We start from the raw sequence: 24,397 nt of genomic DNA on the forward strand, positions 1-24,397 counted from the left end.
GGATGATGGTTGCGTGATGGTCGCTGAATCTTTCAAGCTGAAATGCGACAATGATTCGCCTCTTTGCAGCAATTGTCGTGCGTATGGCAAAGACTGCGTCTATGTGGAAAGATCGAAACGTGCCAGGCCGACAAACGCTGTCATCTCCGCCTTGCGTGAGGAAAACCTTGGCTTGCGTTCTCAGCTTTCTGCTGAACCGTCCAATGACCACGCCGGCACGCTCTCGCACGTTGCACTTCAAGATGTCCCATCAGATACACTGCCTCTTCCGGTGTCCCAGGCTTCTAGGGTCCACAACCGGGCGCCTGCGTCCATCAGCAACAACGCCACATATCACGGCCCTACGAGCACACTATATGAAGATGCTCCCGCAGCAAGACATTCGCAGAAATGGTTTTCGGGCGAACGTGAGTCTCGAATGTCTACTTCCCTGTTTGCGGAAGCTGCCAAGCAGAGACAGCTGGAGGCTGTAAATGCCGCTCGCGGGCTGCTTGACTTCGACGGTCTCGATCCAGAGATGGGTCTCCACCTACTGAATCTTCACTGGAATCGACAGCACCATTCGTTCCTGGTAACTTACCGTCCAGCGTTTATGCGCGACATGGCGTGCGATGGGCCGTATTTCTCCAAGATCTTGCTAAATGCCATCTATTTTGGATCGTCCAAGTTTAGCCCTCGATTGGAGCTTCGGACAGATCCCAGCGACGTGCGCACGGCTGGTGCAAAATTCAGACAACATCTTCTGGGAGAAGCAATGGATCAATCTAGAATCACAACAATCCAGGCTCTCCTACAAATGACCAATTCCTTGTTCGCTCTTGGCGACGAGCAAAGCGCAGCATGGCTATATGCGGGCCTCGCCTTTCGTATGATAATCGATCTAGGTTTACACATTGATGCGATCCTGATGACCGACATTCGTGGACTCTCGGATGAGGATTTAGAGGTGCGAAGACGTGTGTTCTGGAGTGCTTTCATCGTCGACAAAATTCAGTCACTCTATCAAGGTCGCCCAGCGGCACTGCAAGTATCGGAATGTGATGTGCCTATCTGTTTCAAGGATGAATACGAAGAGCTTGAGTACTGGACCCCTTTCGCTTACTCTGGAAACTCGTCATACTCGGGCTCGTGCAGCTACAGTGTGTCCACATTCACACAATTATGTCGGCTTTGCACAATCTTGAACCAAATCCTTAACAAAGTCTATCGGGAGAAGGGGATGATGGAGAGTCCAGATACTCTGAAAGACGACCTGGCTTCTCTGGAGTCTGCCTTGGCTCAGTGGACGGATCAGCTCCCCTCTCACCTCAGCTTGAGCTTAGATCGTGAGCATGATACAGGAAGCATTCCCCCTCCACACGTCTTGTCGCTATTGGCCATCGCAAACTTTATGCGCATCCTCTTACACCGACCCTTCGTTTCAGATGGACATTTGCACTCCAACTCGCCCTCCGTTGCCGTGGGCTCCTTCAAGCAGTGCGCCACCGCTGCCACGAATATCGTCAAGCTCGTCAGAATGTACGATCGTGCGTATAGTGTGAGCAGAGCACCGTACCTCATTTCTTATGCCACATATGTGGCCGCCACCATTCAAGCTCGCATAGCCTCGAAAAGAGGTGCCTCTTCCGAAGCGCACAGTTGTCTAAGAACATGCATGTCGGTGCTGCGACATAATTCAGCAACCAATTACGCCGTCAGGAAAGCGATCTATGTCATTGAGAACTTGATGGCACGTTTAGGCGTCGAAGCGGGCGAGAAACCACAAAATTCCGAAATCAACGCTTCAACAGCGCCGAATGATCATCTGCACCTCATGTCAAATGATCAAGGTATAAGCCCTGGTCACTTCGCTGATCTGGAGGCGACCTTCGTTGCAGGTAATATGGCTCCGGATCTAGATGTCGATGCCATCATTCGAAGCTTCGTACAAGAGTCTGCAATCAACAACGATGCCACGGCGAGTGCTGATTGTAATCAGTCTGTGTATCCAGGCGAGCTGAGATTCGAGGACATGATCTTTGGATTCAATGCATCTGATTTCGATGCCATGATCTAGCTGCTACACGTGTGGATGAACAGCGATATAACTCGGCAAGTTGAGAACTCGCTGGCGCTCTGAAATCAGGCAAGGCAGTCTGGTCTCAGCTTTTCCTATGAATTGGCACTCTGTGTGTCGACTCAGGCTATGAAGCAGACGTTTCCTTCAAAGAGGCGCCGTGCTGTTCGCACCAATCTTACAGTGGCGACCTCGCCGCCATGCACCCTGACCTCAGCACTAATTGTGCCGCTGGGATGTCGTATCGTCACGTTTCGCTCTGAGGTGCCGAGGTCAACGAAGCAGTTGTTCCTCACTTGAGTCGCCGATTGATATCTGGTTGCCAATAGACGATTGGCTACCGTCCCTGTAGTACATACTGCTGTGCTCAAGCAAACCGCTCCGGTCAATTGCAATGACCCGTGGACTTTCCCCATACTGAAAGCCGTCACTTCGAGGTCGGTTTTCGGATCGTTCGCAGCCGACAGGATTGCAATCTTGGGAGTCCCGCGTGTCTTTGCAGCCTCCTGCACATCCCTCGCCAGGCCCATCGCAACGGCGCCTTGTCGACGCACGTCTTCTACAAAATCCAGATAAAACGACGAGTGGGGATCTTTGCCGTGCAGGACTGCAGGCAATGAGGAAGCTTCGACCAACACAAATGGATTGGCCGCGTCTATTAAGCTTGCCTGCACCACACATGCTGGCCGTCCGATCGTGCCGGGGATGCACAACGAGTCGATAGCATTGCCCGAAGGCAACAGTGATCCTGTCATTGCGCCTGCTGGTTTCTCGAAAGCGACACCAATGGTACTACCGGTCGAAAAGGTGCCCGGAAGATTGTAGTCGCCATCTTCTGCGAAATGACCCATCCGATCGATCTCCAAGGTTTCCACAAGCACTCGGCCAGTGTTTGTGTTCAGAATTCGTACGTCAATCTATAGCTGTCAGAAGGGGGCCGAGTTTTCCAGGAATGGACCGAGCACGCTTACCGTCTCTTTTCCGGGTGGAACCTGCACAAGCCCTTCATCGATTGCGAATGGCCCAACACCTGACGCGATGTTCCCGCAATTGCCCGTGAAGTCAAGCTGAGGGCTACCGATAGAGACCTGGATAAAGGTGTATTCGATGTCAATACCAGACTTGCTCGATGCAGCCACGACTGCCACTTTTGATGTCGTGCTTGTTGCTCCAGCTATCCCGTTGAGTTGTCTCGGGTCAGAATCTGCGGATCCCATCGCCGCAAGGATGATCGGACTCCATTGTTCTTGCTTCGCAGGAAGGTCGCGTTTGTGCAAGAACAGACCTTTGCTGGTACCTGCTCGCATCCATACGGCCGGTAACGTACGCCTTGACTTGCGCACGGGTGTACAAGGGACAAGAGGCGTGTCAATAGCCATTGGGAATTGTTGCGTCACAGCGTGGTGGTTTTGTATCGACAGTTCTTGATGTATCGAACGCAGCCGTGCAGTATATCTGAGCATTACTTTTGGACTTGCGCTTCATACTCCGCCTGATATGATCGTTTTTCTACCATAGCGGACCAGAGCACAGTTCTCTTTCGCTGCATGGCATGGCCAATATCTCCACGGATCTGTCTGTGTCCAGGCTGTTCCACGGATGTAGAGTTGCCATGCATAGGAATCTTCAGTGCAGCTGCCATACCGGCAGCGAGCCTATTAACCAGGACAAGTGACTCGCACAACGCCTCGAAAGCGCGCTGGTGGTGACGGACGGGTGAGATCTCTCCATGGAGATTGACAAGCCGTCTTGGCGCCAAGCGGTCATCCGAACGTGGCTGGAATCGTGTGTGAAAGTGTGAACCAAGAAAAGCCCAAGCGATCCTTCTCAGTGATGGTCAATCCAAATACTCCACAATGCTGGTATGCCTTGTGAAAAAAATGGCACAGAGCTACTCGGTCCAAGAGAAAAAGTTGGTTCTGCTCACGTCGAAGGCGAAGTCACAGGTGACAGTCGACAGTAAGGATCCGGACGCGCCTGTTGCTCTCGTGGAAGTTGTCACACCAGCTGGCATCCAGGCACAATGTCCCTGCTTGCGAGATAGATTTAGAAGCCGAAGAAATGTTCGCCTTTGAGAAGACGGTTCTGCGGAGACCGGATTGGCGGCTTCTGCCAACAACTATTACGATTGTGTCTCTCCCCCAGAGCTAAGTTCTGTGAAGCTATCTCGATCGTATCAACGTTCCCAATGCTCGTCTAGCACGTCTTCAAGAAGATCTTGGAATGTCCAATACAGTCTGGAATGCAGTAGTAATCAGAACGCTCCATTACAGCTCACAACAGCTCATATCGGTGCCAATCGTCCTCCTTTCAAGATACTGTCGATGTCGCCCCTTTTCACTTCACGGTCATAATCAAATTCGCCTCACGATCGTCGGTGACTGGTGAGCTCTTCCTCGCCCGAATCTCGGCGCTCGCAAACGGCTCGTAGCCGCGTGAACTCATCCGCGGTCTGGCCCAGAGACGCTTCACGGGAATGTCTTGCCGCTGATGTCAGGCTTCGCAGTCTGTTTGAGATTTTCAATTGCAATGAGAGGTCCAGAAGCCACGGCATATGGTATCAGCACTGGCAGTTCAGAGATCTCTCTTGCAGAATCGCCCATGGAATTCCCTGGAGAGCGCGGCAGCGGGGCAGGACCTCTACCCTCAAGCGGAGGCATGACTGTGGTTTTCGGAATGGAGAATGCTGGCGTGTGCACGTGCGGTGGATGCCCGGCGCTCCTTCTCAATACAGCCTCGCTGATCATGGGTTGCTAACCTACGGAATCTGTGGGCGGTGGAACTGCGTTCGAGTGTTCACTGGCTTGTGCCGGTGTTGGAATTGTTTGCGCTGGCAAGGAAGCATACTGCTGTGTGAGCAGTCTATACCGTGGGACGAGGATCTGTCATGCCTCTTTTAGCAGCTGCTTCACCTTGCATCAATGTTCCAAGGATTGCTTTGGGGAGGTACCGCATTCTCTTCATCCAGAGTGGAGGGATTCCCACCTGGACCGCCGTATCCTCCCCAGTTCGCGAACTGTGCAATTGGATTTGTCTGGGTCGTCGGTTGTGTAAAGTAAGATTGCTGATGCTGCCCTGGCGGGGTCAAATCCTGATTGAAGTTATACGACCCTTGCTGGAATTGCTGATGCGCAGGCTGCACAGGCTGCGGATGTCCCTGCACCAAAGGCGGCGATACCTGATGTCCAACTTGAGGCTGGTAAAATTGAGGCGGAGGGCTAACTTGATGAGCCATCTGTGCATGAGCCGGTCCGGGCGTTTGCTGTAATGGCGGGGAAAGCTGTGCGTATGGCCCGGCAGCCATGCTCTGCGGTGAGCTGTATGATATACTACTAGCATGGCTACTGCCAATAGAGCCGGCTGATCCATGGTGCCACATGCTCTGTCTGCGACCGGGACCATCAAGCTCTCGAAGACGAGAATTGAGGTCATCAAGCATGTACGAGGTTTCTGACTGATATCTTTGGTTCCAGCTAAGAAACATTAGTAACAGTGATCAATGATGACTGCACAGTGGTGACTAGCTCACCTCATATAACCCCAGCGAATTCCAAACCGCGAGAGGCATTCAGTGATTTGCTTTATGCATTGTATGCTGCGAATCGTGTTGAACCTCAAAGCAGTCTCCCCAGGTGGCAAAGGAATGACTGGCATTGGAGGTGGTGGCGAAGCTGTCGGCTTAACTTCGGGATGAGGCGGAACATGGCCAGCCAGTAAGCCTTCCGTATTGTGCTGAAGTACGTCCAGAAATTGCCTTCCGGTCATGTAGACTCTCATGGCATCGTAAAATGTCAGGGGTGCCACGTATGCTGGATCACTGATCAGGCGGAGCATGAGGTCGGCATATCGAATAGAATATTCGAAAATGAGCTTTTGTGCGAAAGGATGAACCACTGGCACCCGTGGGGATGGCGACAAAACGTAGACGCAAGAATAAAGTAGGTCGAGTTCGAAGAATGCTCGCATGCTAGGCGATGTTGTTGATGGAAGCTTGTCGAACCATTGGCGCATCTTGTCGCAAGCATTCCATAGATAATGGTAAGGTTCCTCCCACCGAGTGCGACCAGACTGGAAGAGATCGGTGTACCATTCGGATTGGAGCTTGCGCAGGTTGATCAGTTCCACTGCGTACTCGTACGACTGTAGCCAGAGGCCTTGCGAAGTGGAAGTTGGCGCAGGCGATGTAGATGCAGAAGAAGAGGGCTTGTTGAATGGTATCTTCACTTTTGCGCTGTCATCAGAGAAGGAAAAGGCTCTTGTCTGAACGAGCGAGGTCGAGCGATCCAAATTGTAGACGCAATGATAAACTCGACGTCGCAGCTCAAGCTTCCCTTTTGGCATTGGAGTGCCCTTTGGAGGATCTTGATGCAATCCGAGGTCTACCATGGCTCGAGACGCTGCTCCGATCAGGCCCCAAGAGTCGAAATGATGAGGATCCAGCATTGCAAACTCGGTCAATAAGACGAGCGCTTGTATGCTCGCAATTTCGCCGGGATGCAACACATGCTCGGCGTGCTTCAGAGCTTCACAGACATGACCAATGGCTTCGATGTATCGCTGATCGCCGCGCTGTTCTGACGAAGATGCACTTGAAATGGCAAGGACCATGCGCACCATGTAGTGATCCAGCGGATCTGCCTGATGCACATGGCGAGAGTAGACATTGTCGACGGAAGCATAAAAGCTGGCTTCGTCAAATACAGGCAGGAGAGTGAAGACGTTGTTCAGATAATGCTGAACCAGTGATGTCGCCTGGTAGCGCGGTGGTAGCGGCTGTGTCATGCCCTCTGGCAAAGGCTCCTTGGAGGAGGCGGCCAATATGAGTCGTGCATACGACATTGCGCTGGTAAAGCCGTAGAAGTCTCGCGCGGTCGCATTGACCGACAGAATGCCAAAATCGTTGACCAGATCGTCAATGGCAATGACTTCTCTCCGCCGCATGGCTTTACTCGCATTGGGCGTCGGCGGCTCCTGCACTTGGTAAGACGGACGTCGTGCTGGAGCATCGTCGTCCGGCATGTCGATGACCGATGGCTTCCTGGCCTTGGCATCCTCGAGCTTCTCCTTGAGTCTGTCAATGCGCGTCTCCAGTGTGGAGACATAGCTTCGCTCCTTTCCCCGCGCGAATTGGTCGTTGGTGCTCGTACATTCGGCCGCCCGACCATTCTTCTCGCACGAAGAGCATGCCGGCAGCTTGCCATCGCATTTGATTTTGGCCGCTCGACATCGAGAGCACGCAGCGACTGGCCTGTCACGGGTGTGGAGTCAGCGGGCGAGCAGAGGAGATGGCATCAGGATCATGGTGTGTACCGCGAGACCTTAAGGATGGGTGTTTCGAGAAGCATCAGCGTGGTCGGATCACTTTCGTCTACGGCCATGGTGTCAGCTCCCTCAATCAAGACCATCGGAAGCGATGAGCGTGGCGCAAGTCAACAGGCAAGTGTGAGGGCGGGGAGCATCGGGCGTATTTGCATTGGTATGGGATGGTCAGGCCACGACAAAGGTAGTCATACACAGCAGCTGAACGTACGTGGATACTGCAGTATTCTACAGGGTGCGTCTCTAGTCCCGCCTCAGCCTCCCGCCAGCTGACATCTACGTGCAGTAGTCCTCGCAGCGTGCAGCAATGCAAAGCGCGAGCATGGGAGAAGAATGATGAGCAACAGTCCGACGGTCAACTTTGTCCCCAACATAAGGGAAGGAAGGTGTGGTGTGAGTGCTCTTTGGCAGAGCGAGAGCGGGAAGACGGACAGCCGAAGACACAGACCGACTACCGGCTAGCTTGCAGGCTCTATGAGTCTACGGCCACCGGCCACCGCGTCGATAATGTGTATTAACGTCTAAAATAGTAAAATATAACAACGCAGCAGAAACGCGGGCCCCTTTAGGCTTAGTGCGGCTCAGAATGAGCTAAACGCCGACTCTAATTAGTTATCTTACGATAAGCGTTTCCGATAGTACTCGCTATAAGCGTTTCTAAATAGTGCTTTCTAATATCTATAACGCGTTCCAGATTAATATTGCTATTAGCGTTTTAGATATAACTTACTATACGCGTTTTAGATTAGGCCTACCACAGGCGCCCTAGATAAGACTTACTATACGCGTTCCGAATAGTACTTGCTATAACTTAAAGCGTTTCGGATTAGACTTACTCTACGCCGCACGCGTTCTATATTAGACTTTCTAACTTACTATAAGCGTTCTAAATTAGAGTTATTATAGGCATTATAGATAAGAGTTGCTCTAAGCATTTTTAATTAGTCTTACTTAGGCCTTATCGATAGCCACTCGTCGCCTTAGGCAGCCACATAAACACTAGTGGACAATGATAATCAAACGGAGCCTTGGAATGCTCCTGGCTGGCAGACGTGTTCGTTTCAATTGTTGCGACGGCATGCTGTATGCCACGCAGCATATCTGAGCGGTGTATGTGTATGGGGCCGAGCTGTGCATAGAATCAATCATACGGCACGGTGTTTGACTTTTCTGTGGCGTCGCATCGCCCTCGTGGTCGTACAGCGCTGGGTGAGGTAATAATAATGGGTGACTTATGCTTGTGCAGAAGCTGTTAGCCTGCTGCTGGCCGAGCACACAGCCATCTTCGACAACGCTTGATGCAAGGCATTGGCATGGCTTGCAGTAGACTATCATACCTTATGCCAAAGCTCGGTTGAAGGATGCGTAGGTGTGCACATCTTCCGCTGCCATGTGCCTTGGAGCTGTCGCTTGCGGTTAAACGACCATACGATGTGTGCCTGCCAATTACACCGCGAGACCGTCTTCCGCTCTGCAGTACGGTGGATCTCTCTCTGCAGGGCCAGGTACCGCGCTGGGAGGCGAAGCGAAGCCTCACTGTACGTCTGTGACTTAGACTTGCTCGCCATTGCCCCCCATCATTCGCGGAACGTGAAGGAATTGAAGATCATTGACATGTCGTGCTTGAGTCCGTGACAAGACATCTCCCGCCGTCCAGCCCTCCAGAAGCAAACACTAGACCGCCTTCACGCTGCCTACACTGCCCTGCCGACATCGTATTCCACCGCCGTAGGGACACCGCCAGTGTGCGTGAAACCAGGCAGGCAGGCAGGCAGGTGGAAGATCTGGATATGGCCTCGCTACACGCCATTCCCCCCGTCAACACTGCGCACGGCGCCTCTGGGAAGAAAGCCGTGAGAGGTGATGTGGGAGGAGACGAGGGTTCCACCTCGGGACAGGGACAGGTAGCCCACACTTTGACGGCGTGCACGCGATGTCGACAGGTAATCTTTCTGTAGAGCCAAGGAGACAGAGCGCACTTGTTGACTGCTGCTGAAGCGCAAGACACGATGCGATCCCGGCCTTCCACGCTGCACGCCGTGCGAACGAACCAACTCCATCTGCGAATATTACGACTCCACCCGTGGCCACAATGTGAACCGCAACTACGTCGTCTGGCTACAGCACAAAGTACGTGAGTTGGAGTCTGAGCTCGAGCGCGTGGAGAACGATGAGGCCGATGATCCTGAGGCCATGATGCGTGCCGCGAGCGTGCGAGTCCACGACACGAAAGAAGGCAAATACCTGGGCCCGTCCAGTGGAATTGCCATCACACGCCTGGTCATGCAACTGGCCAAGCAGTTCACAGATTCTAAGAGCATCAAGGACATCGTGTCGGAGCAGCGCGCGAGGCAGATTAAAGAGCTGTATGCCCAGGAGCAGGCAAAGCCTACGTCCAAAGTGTATCCCTTGATCAGCGATGTGGCCGCGACCGACCTGCCAAATCGTGCCCTCGCAGACTTGCTGGTGCAATTGTACAAATTGAAGGTCCAGCCTATGTATCCGGCATTGCACGAGCCGACTTTGGATCGCGATATCGAGCTCGTCTACTCGGCGCCCGAGCAGGCTTCGCCTTACCAGCATTTTGTGTGCCGCATGGTAATAGCGATCAGCTTACAGAAGATGGACACACAATACGCAGGTCTGGCAGATAGTTACTATCTGGCAGCTCTAAAGTTCATGGAGCGCGTGGTGAAGCCGATGGACTTGCAAACGCTGCAGTGTTTTGCTCTCATGGCCGAATATTCTCTTCTAACCCCTACGCGCACCGCCATATTCTACGTCGTCGGCATAGCTGTGCGTTTGTTGCAAGCGTTAGGCCTGAACGAAGAGAAGACAATCACAAGAGGACAACGAGACGGCACTATCAATTACCTGGAAATCGACATGCGGCGGAGAGTCTTCTGGAGCATAATGGTGATGGAGTATGGCTTGTCACATTCTATAGGTCGTCCTTCCATGCTTGCCACCAGCCAGGACCATATTGATGTTGGCTGGTTCGAGACTTGCGACGACAAATACATCACACCAGAAGGTATCGACCCTGGAGCACCTCGGCCTACCTTGAAAAAGTGGGTGGCCATACACTTTTACAAAATGCGATTACTTCAACTGGAAATTCGGCGGAAGCTGTATCAATGTAAGCGAACGGAGCCGAAAGACGACAGCGACCCTTGGTTCATCCGGATGGAAGCCAAACTCACTGCCTGGAGAGATGCTGCGCCTTCACAGGACGAGGGCATTGGGCTTGACAAGATCTGGTTTATTGGCCGGTACAATACGATGATTGTCTTCTTATACAGACCATCACCACAGGTACCCAGACCGTCTCTTGATGCGGCCTTGAAGTGCTACGATGCATGCGAGTACAACATCTACATGCAAAAAGAACAGATCATCAAGCGAAACGTTGACCTCACCTGGATCTTCACACAATCACTTTTCATGGCTATCAACACGATGCTGTGGACACTGAGCTACGTCGAGGTCCGGCGCAAGTACAAACGCGAAGCAGTTGAGAAGCATCTTGATGTCGCTATGGATGCCATTCAGATGGCGTCTGAGCGATGGCCTGGCGTGGCATCGGCCGTGCAGCTGTACCAGAATCTCATCACCGCCATCATGAAAATTTACGAGAAGGAAGGCGACATTCCAATCTCTGCCTGCACACCTTCAGATGCAAATTCACCGGGATCAATGTTTCCAGACGCGCACAACCGCTCCCAGGCGACGTCTCCTGCGACGGTTAGCACTCAGTCTGTGCAGACGCCACCAGAGCAGAACAAGCCTCCCTTTGGATACATCAATCAGCAAGCGAGCAGGAGCATAGAAGAACCACCTCCACTTCCGTACCGGAGCGACGCTAATCTTAGTAGTATCGGCACACCCCAATCACGACATCAATCGACGGGTAGCACTGGTTATGGAAGCTCCGATTCTGTGCCGACGATCAACAACAATATGCAATTCAATCAACAGGCCTACAATCAAAACGCGCAGTTCAACTCCTTGCCTGAATTCACACCAGATTTGACGGTGCCAGGTTGGACAGCACCAATGCCAGCACCAGTGACCTTTGCATCGGCGCCAGCACCGGCTCCAGGTGTTCCCATGCAACCGATGTATCCTTACAATAGCAGTCCGGCATTCGACCCAGTGGCAGCGGGATACCCTCCTTACGGCAATTTCGACAGCAATATGGGCGACCAGCAGCAGCAGCAGCAGCAGTACGTGCCACAGTACTGGGACATGGACTCGGGCGCCTTCGGCGAAGGTCTCACACAAATGCAACAAGAAGAGTTGATGCACTCACTGGAGACGGACGGCATGGAGGACATTCAGAGTATGATCTCGCACACATTGGCTGCGATCACGCCCAAAACTGCACAGCAGCCACAATTTTGAAGCCCACCCAGCCCAGCCCAGCCCCAAAAACGAGTCGAACGAAGAGATGTGACACGATATATATTTGGAGATATGAATCTTGCTAATTTGGTTCGAATCTTGCAGGAAGAGTTCAACTTTTCAACACCTTGTGGCAATCAGAATCTAGTCCTGGGCGGCAGTTTCGGGATGGAGGAGGAATGATGATGATGATGATGATGGCCGAGTCAGCGTCGAGCATTGCATTTTCTTGAGTGAGAGGGAGGCTGGCTAGATTAACTTCTTCGGGCATGAGGATCTGGGCATGATCGAAAGAAACCACCGAATTGTGTTTCGCATCAACGGCAGGTATGTAGTCTTTTGGGTTGGCTTTTACACGCATGATGATATCCAGTAGTAGCGAGGCGTTCGGAGGCGAAAACGTGAATACACCATGCAAGATACGACGACTTAAGACGGTTCGAGAAATTGAGCCAGACAAGTCACACGAAATGAGTAGAATTTGAGTCGAGACGAAATGTGATCTCGTGATCCGGAACATACATCAAAACATCATCTTTGGGGGGTCGATGATAGGCGATTCACGTACTGTGCTCTGGGAGTCATCTGCCAAGGCTGTCAGAAGCTGGTTGTGTGTAGATTGTGACGCCAAGACCTCACTCACATCTCACATTTCGCCGGTTGCTATCTGCTTCTCTAGCCATGGCTAACCATTCCAAGCATCGCCTTCACCCGTCCTCGAGGAGAAACGATATCATACGCTCTAATTCGGATAACCCTCGTCTAGCAAGACCCGACGCCCATGTTCTTGCGCCAGCTCCGCCCAAGAGATCAAATCCGAACCTGTTCTGATCTTTCGCTAATTGTTCCTCATAGCGCCTAAGATCCTGTTGCAAATGCTGCCACTCGACGCCTGCCCACCTCGGGACAAAAGTCGTTCCTCGTGTCCTCCCTATTACGTCCTTGCGTGTATAAGGGTGCTTACAATGCCGAGAATACGAAAAGCTACACATGCTGTCAGTGATTTCGTGTCACGCTCAAGACCATGTTGGCTTCTTACGTTGTTGGTCGCCGCGATGGCGATGCTGTCTTCCTGTGGATGCCAGCTCATATGCAGAATCTTCTTGTTAAAATCGATTTGGTCGGCATCGGTCTCTTTCCTCATCCGCTGAGCCCCAGCAGGAGAGCTAGCACGGCTTCCCTTCTTGCCATCTTTGGCGCCAGCAGCATTCATTGGCGTCGGGATCCCGACCTTCTTTGCCTTGAACGCGCTCTTGTCGGCCTGTAGCACAACCTCGGTGTCTTTGCCTTCTTCCGATGGATAGATCATGAAGTTGTTGTTATACGAGCCTGTCATGACGTTCTTCGCGTCACCAGAGAATACGACCTCGAACTTGTCGAAAATGCTGTCGTTCTCGTAAGTATCGCAAAGTCGTGGTCGGAGGTGCTCGTGAATGGGAATGGTCTTGACAGGTTGCCGCTCCATGTTCACATCCCAGATCTTGACAGTAAGGTAGTCTCGGGATAATATGTAGCGACCATCGTAGGAAAATCGAACATCCGAAATGCTGCTGATGATCTCGGAAAAGAAGGAGCGCGATGATGGGTCCTCTTCCTGCTCAAATTCTGCACCGGAAATCAGCTGAGAGATACAGTGTGTCTTGGGCTTCACCACTTACGCTTTGCGTGCTCATCACACAACGCTCTTTGCCGCATATCCGCCAGTTTGATTGTACCTTTACTTGACGCGTACATGAACCAGTTGCAGCTAACGGGGTGGAACTCGGCTGCCGTTATCACTTCCGTAAGCTCCTCCATGTTAGCGGGCTTGATGTCCACAATGTTGAAGCTCTGATCCTGGATGTTCAAGTTCCAAAGGTTTATTCGCAGATCGTCTGAGCTGATGAATGTCTCCCCATCGCTGTTCACCGATATGCTGTTGATGTGATACGCATGAGCGTTGGCATACACCCTGCGAGGGACTGCAGCAACAACAGTGTCGTGATGCGTCATCCGTGGAAACTTGAGGTCCGCGACGCTTCGGAAATGTTGATTGGGATATCGAACCGGGCCGCCGCCATTGGCATTGCCAGTGCCAGCAGGTGTCAATTCTGATGACAGATTGTTTTCGGCCACCACCTTCAAGCTCTTCTCAAAGACCTTCCACAGCTTGATGGTCTTGTCGTTGGTCGACAAAAGGTAGTGAGATGCATTTTGTCTCCTACACCATTTGATCTTGTTGATTTTCTCTTCGATCTCTAATGACTTGAGGTAGTCGAATTCTGGCTCGTGGGATTGAAACTCGGTATGAAATTTGTATTCGCAGGTCTTTTTGGTCTCATTACGCTCGAAGAGAACCACACGGCCGCCTTTGTCGCCGGTAGCGAGGTAGTTTCCGGTCTGGTCGAACTCAACGGTCGATATGATGTCGGCTTCGGTGATATCCTCAACATCGCCTTTATCGCCAAAGCACCTACGATCAAGATATCAGCCCGAGTCCTGTCCAATTTTTGTAGAGCTGAAATTGAGATATATGTGTAGGGGTGGGCACACTGAGTGAAACGCCATGAGGGCAGGTATGGTTGGGCATGAGCATCTGCTCGAGCCTGAGGGTCATCATAATCCAGCAGCACAGACTGGCCAGCGTATGAAGCATCAAGATGTAGGTCGACGTCGAGCCAGTCGCGGTCAGAGGAGGAGTCACTGTGCTCGTCGACGCAGTCGACTGCCGGCGGTATACGTTCCCCAGCCTCCTCGTTGCCGCTGGGAAGCTCTGGTGCGCGAGACCGGTTGGTGCGGTCGGGAAGCAGACCGCTGAGACGCGAGAACATGCTGCAGCTGTATCTATGCACGCTGTTCTATTCGCGATACCATGCCGTTTCATGCCATAGCCACTGATGTTTGTAGGTGCTGCTGCTTCCACGGCACAAAGAAAATAGAAATGCAAGCGACAGAAGGGGAGTGCACTTACTGCGTGAATTTCCAGGTCGGCTGGGCAGCGCCTTCTGCAGCTTCTACCATCTTCCCGGTGCAGCAGGTGTGAATGGCTTGGCCTGGTATGGTATCAAGGTGCTTTCTCCCTCAGCAGTGCCGCGCCGTGCTCTCGCCCCAGGTTCCGGGAGTGTCTGGTGCCGCTTGTGGCTGTGTGCCTTGTCTGCGTGTGGTGCACAGGCTCGTGGTATTCGGAGGAGCGGGCGCTGCGTCGGCGAGAGACTGGAGCCGGCGGTGGGGAGGGTGGTGGTGGTGATGGGCGCAGAGATGCGCGGGTTTGAAAAGGAAGCTCCCGTTCCTTTGGAGGCCTTCAGAGCAAGCAGGCAGGCAGGTCAAGTCAGGCTACGTCAGACGGGTGGAAAGCGCCAGGTCTGTCTGCCGCACGCCAGAAGCACTAGTTTGACTCACGCGCACTGCAATGGGATGTGAAGGAATGGATGTGAGTGCGCAAAGGTCGAAGGTGTGTGTCGTGGGATGTCGTGACAGCGGTGGAGGCGTGAATCGATAGATACGAGGAGGAGAAGATGCTCTCTTTCTTGGCGCGATGGCTGGTGGCAGTGGTGGCGCCTTGGTCGAATTCTCACGCACACCTTGCAATGTGATTGTAATATTATTGGAGCATTGCGCCGGTCAGATCACTTTGTAAGATGCGCTCAAAGACGGACAGCATGCCACTGACTTGCCTCGTTCTGCTTCGGAACAAAGAAAAGCGATGATGGCAGTGTGGGCAATCTCGAGTCACGGCGAAGATGGCACCCGACAATTCCAGACCGCATTCACTTCATTGCAAAAACTCGACATGGCGACAAACTGCCGACTGGCGCTGGAGGCGTTGACATCCGATCATTCAAGCTACATGTATGTTGAAGTCGTAGTTCTGAGGCTTCACATACTGTATCAACCAAATGTAACAACTATCCTCATCCTCAAAAGAATCCCTCCGCATTGAGTCTCTCATCCCCTCCCGAACGGAATCTCGATTTTGTCTGCTCGAAATATCAGCCCCTCGCGCCGCTACACTCGAAGGCAAGGGCCGCGAAATCATACTTTTGATTGTGTACTTCACACTCTCCACCCGTGACATCTTTACAGGTTTGATGAATCCAGAATCGGCCACTTTCGCGTTCCACGCCGGCAATGCGTTCCGGTCGTCGTCGTATGTCAAGCCTGACTTTCGATTTCTTCTTCTCGTGCAGCAGGAGCAGAACTTGCACAAAACGATGAGAGCCGCAATAATCCCAATCGTCACCACCACAATCCCAACCACTAGCCAGATGATCTCGGTCTTGCTAAGGGATATGCCCATGCCAGAGCTGGAGTCATTGGAGTCACGCCAGTCTGGTTCTTGCGTGGACGACATATCCACCGGCAGATCTGATGGAGGACGGAAGCAACGAGTTCGTCTGCGTTCGTCTCGGAGAGGAGTTGCTGCTGTATCTGTGTTCCTCGCAATTGATCGTCCTTGAAAGGGTAGCTTGTGTATGGTGGGTCTGCTAAAAAATGGTAACTCCGTGTGTAGTGAAGAAAGGAGGGGAACCAGCCTCTATGTGAGTAGCCAGCTTAACTAGGAAGGAATGGAGATGCAAGAAAGAAATGCAGGTACAGCAAGGTTCGACCACAGACGTATAGACAAGCGTGACGCGTAGCCCAAATGCAGCATGCTGCTAGTCATATAGACACACAAAATTAGTGCCAAAGATACAGTGCCAACAAAGAGACGGATTCGAGCGGAGGCGGCTACTCAAGAGTCCAAGACCTGAGGCTTGGAATTGATCTAGGCAGGGTGAAACAAAGAGCTGAGAAGTCTTACGCGGCCGTTCCACAGAAGTGGGGAGTCATACCTACGCGCAAGCGCCAGCCTTGCGCGGTCCAGTGGAGAATATAGCACCACGACACACATTTATGAGCGTGTAAGTGGATGATATTGGAAAGGTGTTGTTGGAGGGAAGAGCTTCCTCACCCCTCGGATTCGCACTTTCCCGCCAAGTCCAGTCCAAGCCTCATGCTTCATTGGAAGGTATTGCAGTATAGCAAAGCAAAGCACTCTTCGACAAACGGAAGCCTACTACGGATCGGACGACAGAACGTTCAACGAGCAGCAGAATAGATCGAACACTTGCATTCTCATATGTACTGCCACATCCTCCTATTACTTTTCAACTATCTTCAAGAGTTATGGTTCCAGTCTGGGTATATCGCAAAATGCAACAACAGCAGCAGCAATAATAGATGAGATCGCACGGGGTATCTTTGGGCCAACTGGTAGGAAATCCACCTCAAATGCCGGATATCAATCAAAGATCGAGGGTGGTTTAGCTGTCGCTCTTCTCTCCTCCATCGAGCGCGAAGCACTCATTCGTTAACAAAAGAAAATTGGCCGCCCCTGAACATCGGATGTCGTTGGAACACGTTGGGATCCGTCGTAGAGACTTCTATTGGAGATGACTCTGTCACTCTCGGTTTGGGGCTGTTTCGTGAAGCAGAAGATCGTGGCGTAGTGATCCTCGAAACGTTGTTGCGGTCTGTGGCCGCCGGCCGCTCGACCAACGAGGAATCTGTGTGCTCGTCAGAAGCCATGCGCCTCAGAGTCTGTGCAAACTCAAGCACAACGCTCTTTTTTCGGGGACGTAGTCATGCCAGGGCTTCAGGGGTGATCGGACTTGGCTCACCCATCTCCTCTTCGAGACTCTTCGGTGCTCGGAATCCAGGTGGCGCCTCGCCGGACTCGTCTATGTCATCCAGGGTATCATCATCTTCCAAGTGCTGAAGATTGAGCTCTGGCGCGTCTCCTTCTTCCGCGTCACGATCGTAGCTTTGCTCGCGGAAAAGAGGGGTGCGTGGGCCATTAGAGGTGCTAGATCCCGTGCGAAGGCTGCGAGGCCTCTCGCTGCCGGCGCTGGCCTGACTGCGACTGCTGCGAGGGCGGTCTGTCACGGTGCTCATCTTGGATCCGTTCGACCCAGTGCGGGTATGTAGTCTTGGCGGCGGTAGGGTGTGCATGGCTGAAGGATCAGGTGAACTTCTGATGTTGCTGGCCGGTGGCGTCATCAGCCCAGATTGGAAAGCCTTCGGGAGGGAGGGGAGGGAAGGAGCGGTTGCCTTAGATGGTGTGCCGGATCGTGAGGCAGGAGCGCGCGGGGCATTCTTCAACGCAGAGCTTTCCATGGACGCACGCCATTTGCCAAAGGCAGAGGTCAATTTCGCGGCTTGTGGGGTCGCGAAACTGGACAGCAAGGCCGTGGCCTGCCCGGTCACGGACTGGTTCGAGTTGCGCCCGAAACGTTCCTTCTCCTCGTGTTCCATCTGCAAATTCGTGCGTATGCGGATGGCGATGTCTTGGACGCGACGACGGTCGAAGTTTGGCTTCTGAAGCGTGTTTGCAAGCTCGTGGAGCTCGTCTCCGCGCACTGAAAGAAGCTCGCGCAGCCAAGCAATTTCAGCGTCGCGAGCCTTGACCTTCTGCACGCCCTCCTCTTCCAAGTCAGCTTCCAGTCGTTCGATGCGCGTCTCTCGTTCTTGCAGCTGCTCTTGAAGCACGAGAATCGTCTCGCGCAATGCCTGCGGTGAGATCTTCTCGGGCAAGCCGGCCGACGACCGAGCGGAACTCGCCAGTGCAGGCGCAGACGCCGCTTTAGAAGCCTTTGCTTGCTGCGCTGCCGCTCTTGCGGCATCCTGCACCACCTCGACCCTTTCCTCAAGATGGCTGCAGCGCTCTTGATAGTGCTGCGCTCGGGCATTCGCCAAGGCCAGTCGTTCATTGAGCAACGATTCAACACGATCCTTGTCTTCCAGAGCATGCCTCAGAGCTCGGGAATGCTGTGCTGTGAGCTCTTGGATGCCCGACTCGTACTTGTGTCGTGCATCATCCAAAGCCCGACTGTTATCGGCATTGACCTTTCGCAGCGCTTCTCTGCGCTCTCTGTCCTCTTGTTCAAGCAGATGCTCATGCCTCTCTTTCATGGTCTCAATCTCCATCTTGGCATTCTCAAGCTCCGCACGCGTCTTGCTCAGCTCCGCTTCAAGCTCCGCGCGCACCACGTTCACCTGATGATTGGCAGCTTCGACCTCAGCTTCGTAAGCCATGCGAGTTCGATGGACCTCGGCGCGACCAGACTCTTGTGCGTCGTAGAACTGACGCTCGTAGCGCGCAGTGATGGCCTGCTGCTCTGAGAGCTCGCCCTGCAATTTGCGTAGCATCTCCTCCAGTGAGTTGTTTGATGCACGTACGTGATCCACGGTGTTGCGCGTCTCTGCAGCCTCGATAGCAGCAGCACGCACAATACGCAATTCATCTTCGAGCTGTGCGCGCTCACGAGCACCAATGAGGTTTTGGTGCTCCAATGTCTCGATTCTGCTCCTGTAGTCCTCTTCCCTGGACTTCCACATGGCCTTCTCACTGGAAAGCTGACCTGCTGCAGCGGACATATCAGTATGCAACTTCTCTAGGCGCCTCTTCATGCCGACGGTAGATTCTTCATAGTCCTCTGCTTGACGCGTGAGCATTGCGATTGTGCTTTCCAGCTCTTCACGCACGCGTTTGCCTTCGTCAATGTCTGCTCGCCATTTGTGGCTGGATGTGCGGTACTCCTCCAGCGTGGCCTGCAGTGCTTCTTTTTCTGCCTCTGTATCAGAGAACCTCTCCTCAGCTTTCCGGCGGGCTTCGTCAACACGGTCAAAACGATCAAGCAGGTCCTCACGCTCTTTCTCCATGGCTCGAACCTTGGCTTCGTCGTCGCGAGCGGCGGCTCGTAATAGCTGTATCTCTTCCTCCGCGAGGCGTAGTTGTCTCTTGGCTTCCTTCTCCTGCTCCTCAATTGCGCGCCTTTGATTTGCTTCTTCGAGAGCGCCAGCTAGTGTCTCATTGAGGCGACCCTCGAGTTCAGATAGCTGTCGCCTATGTTCTTGGCTCTCGTGCGGCACTACAGCCTGGCTTTGACTGGACATCGTGGCTTCTACAACGGCTCGGATGTCGTCCAACTCTAGGCTCGATGACGCAGCTCGTGCGAATGAAACTTTCATATCAGCCAGGACAGAATGTAGGTCCGCGATGTCGATGGCTTGCTGAGATCGCTTTGGGCTCTGTTCGCGCAAAGCTTCTAGGACTGCGAGCTTGATCTGGTCGACTCGCTTGTCTCTACCACGAGAGATGGGTCTGTTCTTCAGCTCATCCGAGAGTTCATCTTCATCGTCAGCGTCGCTGTCCACATTAGATGAGCTGCGAGCAAGTTTTAGCTCAGATGATCTGTTTCGCCGTGAGATGGTCGTGGAAATACTGCGTAGTGACTCTTCGAGTGGCAGCAATCTTCTTTCTACCGCGCGACCGATGAGCTTGTCAATGTGGCCATCGAAGAATGTGCTTCGCTGCTCCAGCTTAGCAATATCAGGCGGCGAGACCATGTCCGACCAATCGCTGGTGGGTATTTCTTCGGCCTTGTTGAGTTGTCGTACATGCGCATAGCCGTTGAGACCCCGGTCGCTTTCGAGCTGCGGTGTCGCATTACTCTCTTGCCTAAGCGGGCTCGGACTTGGCGCATCGCTGCGGTACCTCTCCGCCAGGTACGTGACACCAGCCATTGGATGAGAACCAGGACTTGGCATGCGTGCCGGTATTGTCTCACGCTCGGATTCGGTGGCATTTGGTGGGAGACGGACAGGTGTGGGCTCGCGCTCAGATTCAATTGCACTATGCGGCAAATGCGCGGCTTCTGGCTCGTGTTCCGACTCCCAGGCATTGAGATGCTGCATAACTGCGTCAATCTCATCGAAAGAAGGCTCGGCCTGAGTGACTGTGCCGATCCGCTCTTGAGAGTCTCTTGGGCCCATCAATGTTGGTTTCGGACCAAAGTCTTGCGCGGAATATTGGTGCACTGGCGACACTGCTCGAGAGCCATCGTCGTCATCTTCCCTGATTTCGCCCTCTTCAAGATCGCTGATAGAATCGAGGCGCTCGTGTGCACGCGCAGGTGCTTCAGGCTCCGGTCCAGGCAACACAAAACTCGCAGCGTTGGGATCAAAAGATTTGACTCTCGGATCGAACGTGGCGGCAGTTGGACTGAATGAGCTCGCTGTAGGGTCAAACGGCTTGGCGAAAGCGGACAGAGAAGTCGAGTGCTTGTGTCCATGTTTCTTCTTTTCATGGTCTGGATCCTGTACCAGCTCAGCGGAGCTCGGTTCTCCCTTGCTTTCCGCTGAAGTTATTTGAGCGCCCTTTTCGCCGATTTCAGGGATGGTCTCTTTGGCTTCCTCTTCGACCTCCTCTTCGACCTCGTCCACCGTAGGCATAGTCTTCTGGTTCGGCACATTGGAGCCCAAGATTTTCTCGGCAGGCACAGGGTCAGCTTCGAGAACGACAGGGAAGCTTGGCATGGGAGTCGGCTCGGCGAAGAGAGGCACAGAGTCCCCGTCGTCGCGTGCTTTGTTCCTCCGCTTGGCTTCACCCTGTGCGACACGACCTTCCTCGTCCTCGTGTTCCTCTTCTGGTCCAGCATCCGCCTCAGTTGGCTTCACAATAGGAACTGCTTTGTTTCTTCGGACTGGCTTGACTATATCTGGAATCTCGATCTTGCCAAAGATCTTTGGGAGCTCGTCAATTACAGTTTGCCCAATAGGGTACTTGGCTGTCTCCGACTTGGGCGCCGTGGCTGAGAAGCTGAAGTCGGACGTGGTGGGTTTGAAGGCGGGTGCGGCGGCGTTGAACGATCCTAAAGAACGCTGTCTGTTGTGATTCGTGGTCTGCCCGTTGATCCTCGAATGCATAGGCGTGGGTGCGCTGAAGTTGAAGTCCAACGTCGCCGGCGGCTTGAATTCTGTCGCTTGCGGTTTGAAATCGGCAGCCGGGTTAAAGTTGAAAGCTGGTGCAGTGACGTTGAAGCGAGATGTGCTTCGCTTGTGACTGTGTTGTGCCTCTTGCACAGGCTGATCTCCTAATGGGTCCTTCTCGATCGGCTTCGATGGCGGCTGATTCTCCTTGTCGCTTGGCTGGGATGTGGCATTGAATGACGGCCTTTCTTCCTCCTCCTCGGTGACCTCAATCCAGTCGCGACTGGCTGCTTTCTGTCGTTTCTCGGCCTCCAGAATTTCTCGTTCGAGCCCTTCGCTAATGTTATGGCGGTGTCCTCGAGGCGTGGGAACAGCAATCTCAGTGTTGGCCTGCACACGCTTATGAGGCGGCACATAAGCAGGCAGCTCGGACGTTTGAACTTCATCTTCCTCGTCATCTTCAGCAAGCTCAGGCAAAGCCGGAGTAGGCCGCACACTAGATCCTTGCGAGAAGAAAGAATTAGGCATCGATGGTGCGGCCACGGATTGCGAGTATACGTGTTGCCGGCGACGCTGATCGTCCACGAGCTGTCTGCTATAATCTGCGGGAGATTGTGCAGGGTATTGCTGAGTTCCGGACAGGACTTGCTGGCTCAAGGGGGATCCTGGTCCGCGTATGGCGCCAAGGTCGTTTCGCAAGGCGGCAAGCTGCGCTGGCGATCCACCTCGTGGCAAACCTGGCAGGCCGCTTTGTACATGCCCCTGTAAGCCGCCAAACTGCTGTTGCAATTGTTGCGGAAGACCTGCTTGGCTGAAAGGATTTTGGATCTGCTGAATGGGAGAGAAAGGCTGCTGTGACTGCTGAAAGTTTGGCGAATGCGGCAGCTGCTGCAGTGCTGGAGAAAACGAATGCGGCAGACCCAGACCACCCGTAAAAGTTGAATGTCGATGCATGTGCCCAAATGGTCCATTCATGGGCGAAGCAGGAGATGCGACCGACATGGTATGCGTGTGGCCGCGCATCATCGGCGGACGACCCATGCTGCCTGCGGAAGCAGAGGGAATCGGCGGCGAGAATGGCAGCGGCGGATACTGGGCAGAGGACTGACGCGACATGTCTTGTGCAGCTGAATGCGGTTGCTGCTGTGGTGGCAGAGGTGCTGGCGGTTCATCGAAGCCCAAGTCAACTCCCAATGCAGCCAGCTTCTGCTCCACAAGGAAATTCTCGTAGGCCTTCCATCGCTCCAGGTCCGGTAACACGACCTTGATTTGGTTTCGCGGTGGTAGGAACCGTGCTTCGCGCTCATCTGGGTAGATAGCTCTCACTTGAGCGGGACCATCGCTCCCTATGTGCTCGTCCAGCAGATCGTAACCGTTGGTATTGTAGCCCGCGTCCTCGAAGTGCTTCATGCGCTCTTCGACTTGCTCCCTGCTCATCGGCTGCACCAAGCCCATTACTCTGTAGTCGAAACGAGGAATGGAAATCACAATATTCTTTCCCCGCCAACTCACTCGCTTCTTTAGTCGGGGTGGCTCCAGCTTTCTGGGCGACACCACAGGCTCAGAACCAGCCGCAAGTGAAGGCGCAGGTTCTGGCTGAGGTGAGGTCTGCTTTTGCACAGCTCTAGCGCCTGGACGCAGAATGTCTGGGATACTATCGCGTGCCGTGTCCGCCTTGATAGCTGGTGCATCTCGCCGCCACTCTGGTACCTTTGACTTTGACGCTTCGTCCGCATCGTGCGTCTCTAAACGCTGCGGCGCTGCCGAGACCTGCTCTGCCAGATTCTGCTCCTGCTCCTGAGGCTCTGGCGTATCTGCCCACCGTGACGCCATGACGCCCTTTGGCGCGGCATCAGAAGTCTTGCGGGAGTGCACGCTCTCTCCCACCGCCTGCATAGGATCCTTCTTCTCCGCCGGCGGAGTGGCAGCCCTCCGCGATGACAACAACTCGTTTGGCTGGCTCTCTTTGTCCTCTTCGACATGCTGCTTCTCCGCACTGTCCGGCGGCTTCAAGGGATGATCGGCCACCGGCTCAGGCGTCGCCGCCCATCTACTTGCAAACAAACTCGACATGTCTTCCTCCCGGCCCTCTCGCAGAGTATCCCAGAAGCTCTGCTGGTCCAAAGTTCTGTTCTCCTCACGCGCCTTGTGTCGTAGCCGCCGTTGCTTATGCTCCGACAGCCCTCTTGGTCTCCCGTCTTCCCCGTCAGACTGGCTTCGGACAGATTCGTCGCTCCACCGCTCTGCGTGATCGTCACGCTGTGGCAATTGCACCCAACGCTGTGTGCGCGATCGCGGCGTTTGCAAGTGGTCAGCGCCGCCGAATTCGATGCCCAGGGGAGAGTTGTTCGGGTGCGGAGGTAGACTGAGATCAGGCAAGCGACTGGGAAGTAAATGTTCCAGACCGAGTCTCACGCTTGGAGAATGGTCAAGTTCGTCGCTGAGGATTGATTGCTGCTTGGAGAGAGCAGAATAGGCCGACTTAGTACTTGGCGAAAAGTCCCGATCGTACGGTGATCCCCAAGGAGCTGTGAGGTATTCCGATTGGTTTTCTCTGCTTTTCACACTGGCTGGTGTCCGTGGCGGGGCCTGACGTGCCTCGGTGGAATGGGCGGTAGGTGGCGACAGCGGGTGTTGATGTGTCTGTTCGATGGGCTGGTCTTTGCTTACGATGCCATGATGCACGATAGCGACAGGCGGCGACGTGAGTTCGGCAGCGGTGGGAGAAGACGTGATGGCGACGATATGCGTGTCTACGATGCAACTCCATTATCAGCAGTGCATTCGTTGCAAGGAGAAGGACGACATTGATGACCGGCATACTGCGGGCATTGCAATGCATGCATAGACTCTTTCTCACCTTCCAGCTCCACGCTTCGCACCTAGCGA

General features: G+C 53.6%; 7 protein-coding genes across 7 annotated transcripts; 2 read left to right on the forward strand and 5 right to left on the reverse strand.

Annotated features, from left to right (window-relative positions):
• Nucleotides 1-16: 16 nt before the first annotated feature.
• MYCFIDRAFT_185068 (uncharacterized protein) lies at nucleotides 17-2,056 on the forward strand (the record flags this gene model as incomplete). Its single annotated transcript, XM_007923232.1, has 1 exon — nucleotides 17-2,056. One exon carries the CDS (start codon nucleotides 17-19, stop codon nucleotides 2,054-2,056), a length of 2,040 nt encoding a protein of 679 aa, XP_007921423.1.
• A 122-nt stretch (nucleotides 2,057-2,178) lies between these two features.
• MYCFIDRAFT_149003 (uncharacterized protein) lies at nucleotides 2,179-3,363 on the reverse strand (the record flags this gene model as incomplete). The annotated part of the gene is made up of 2 exons (XM_007923233.1): nucleotides 2,179-2,973; nucleotides 3,028-3,363. 2 exons carry the CDS (start codon nucleotides 3,361-3,363, stop codon nucleotides 2,179-2,181), a joined length of 1,131 nt encoding a protein of 376 aa, XP_007921424.1.
• Nucleotides 3,364-4,151: 788 nt separating this feature from the next.
• MYCFIDRAFT_209782 (uncharacterized protein) lies at nucleotides 4,152-5,012 on the reverse strand. The gene has a single exon (XM_007923234.1). The coding sequence runs from the start codon at nucleotides 4,801-4,803 to the stop codon at nucleotides 4,525-4,527; it is 279 nt and encodes a 92-aa protein (XP_007921425.1). The 5' UTR covers nucleotides 4,804-5,012; the 3' UTR covers nucleotides 4,152-4,524.
• Nucleotides 5,013-5,581: 569 nt separating this feature from the next.
• MYCFIDRAFT_149005 (uncharacterized protein) lies at nucleotides 5,582-7,164 on the reverse strand (the record flags this gene model as incomplete). Its single annotated transcript, XM_007923235.1, has 1 exon — nucleotides 5,582-7,164. Exon 1 carries the CDS (start codon nucleotides 7,073-7,075, stop codon nucleotides 5,582-5,584), a length of 1,494 nt encoding a protein of 497 aa, XP_007921426.1. The 5' UTR covers nucleotides 7,076-7,164.
• Nucleotides 7,165-9,165: 2,001 nt separating this feature from the next.
• Nucleotides 9,166-11,779, forward strand: MYCFIDRAFT_192543 (uncharacterized protein; the record flags this gene model as incomplete). Its single annotated transcript, XM_007923236.1, has 2 exons — nucleotides 9,166-9,228; nucleotides 9,374-11,779. 2 exons carry the CDS (start codon nucleotides 9,166-9,168, stop codon nucleotides 11,777-11,779), a joined length of 2,469 nt encoding a protein of 822 aa, XP_007921427.1.
• Nucleotides 11,780-12,241: 462 nt separating this feature from the next.
• Nucleotides 12,242-15,181, reverse strand: MYCFIDRAFT_209783 (uncharacterized protein). The gene is made up of 5 exons (XM_007923237.1): nucleotides 14,730-15,181; nucleotides 13,438-14,231; nucleotides 12,819-13,384; nucleotides 12,423-12,763; nucleotides 12,242-12,364 (listed from the first exon to the last, which is right to left on the reverse strand). Exons 1-4 carry the CDS (start codon nucleotides 14,777-14,779, stop codon nucleotides 12,740-12,742), a joined length of 1,434 nt encoding a protein of 477 aa, XP_007921428.1. The 5' UTR covers nucleotides 14,780-15,181; the 3' UTR covers nucleotides 12,242-12,364; nucleotides 12,423-12,739.
• Nucleotides 15,182-16,854: 1,673 nt separating this feature from the next.
• MYCFIDRAFT_213255 (uncharacterized protein) lies at nucleotides 16,855-24,186 on the reverse strand (the record flags this gene model as incomplete). The annotated part of the gene is made up of 2 exons (XM_007923238.1): nucleotides 16,855-23,891; nucleotides 24,179-24,186. The coding sequence occupies 2 exons, from the start codon at nucleotides 24,184-24,186 to the stop codon at nucleotides 17,381-17,383; spliced, it is 6,519 nt and encodes a 2,172-aa protein (XP_007921429.1). The 3' UTR covers nucleotides 16,855-17,380.
• Nucleotides 24,187-24,397: the final 211 nt, after the last annotated feature.

This window comes from Pseudocercospora fijiensis, assembly GCF_000340215.1.
Source record: "Pseudocercospora fijiensis CIRAD86 unplaced genomic scaffold MYCFIscaffold_1, whole genome shotgun sequence".
NCBI classification, from domain to species: domain Eukaryota; kingdom Fungi; phylum Ascomycota; class Dothideomycetes; order Mycosphaerellales; family Mycosphaerellaceae; genus Pseudocercospora; species Pseudocercospora fijiensis.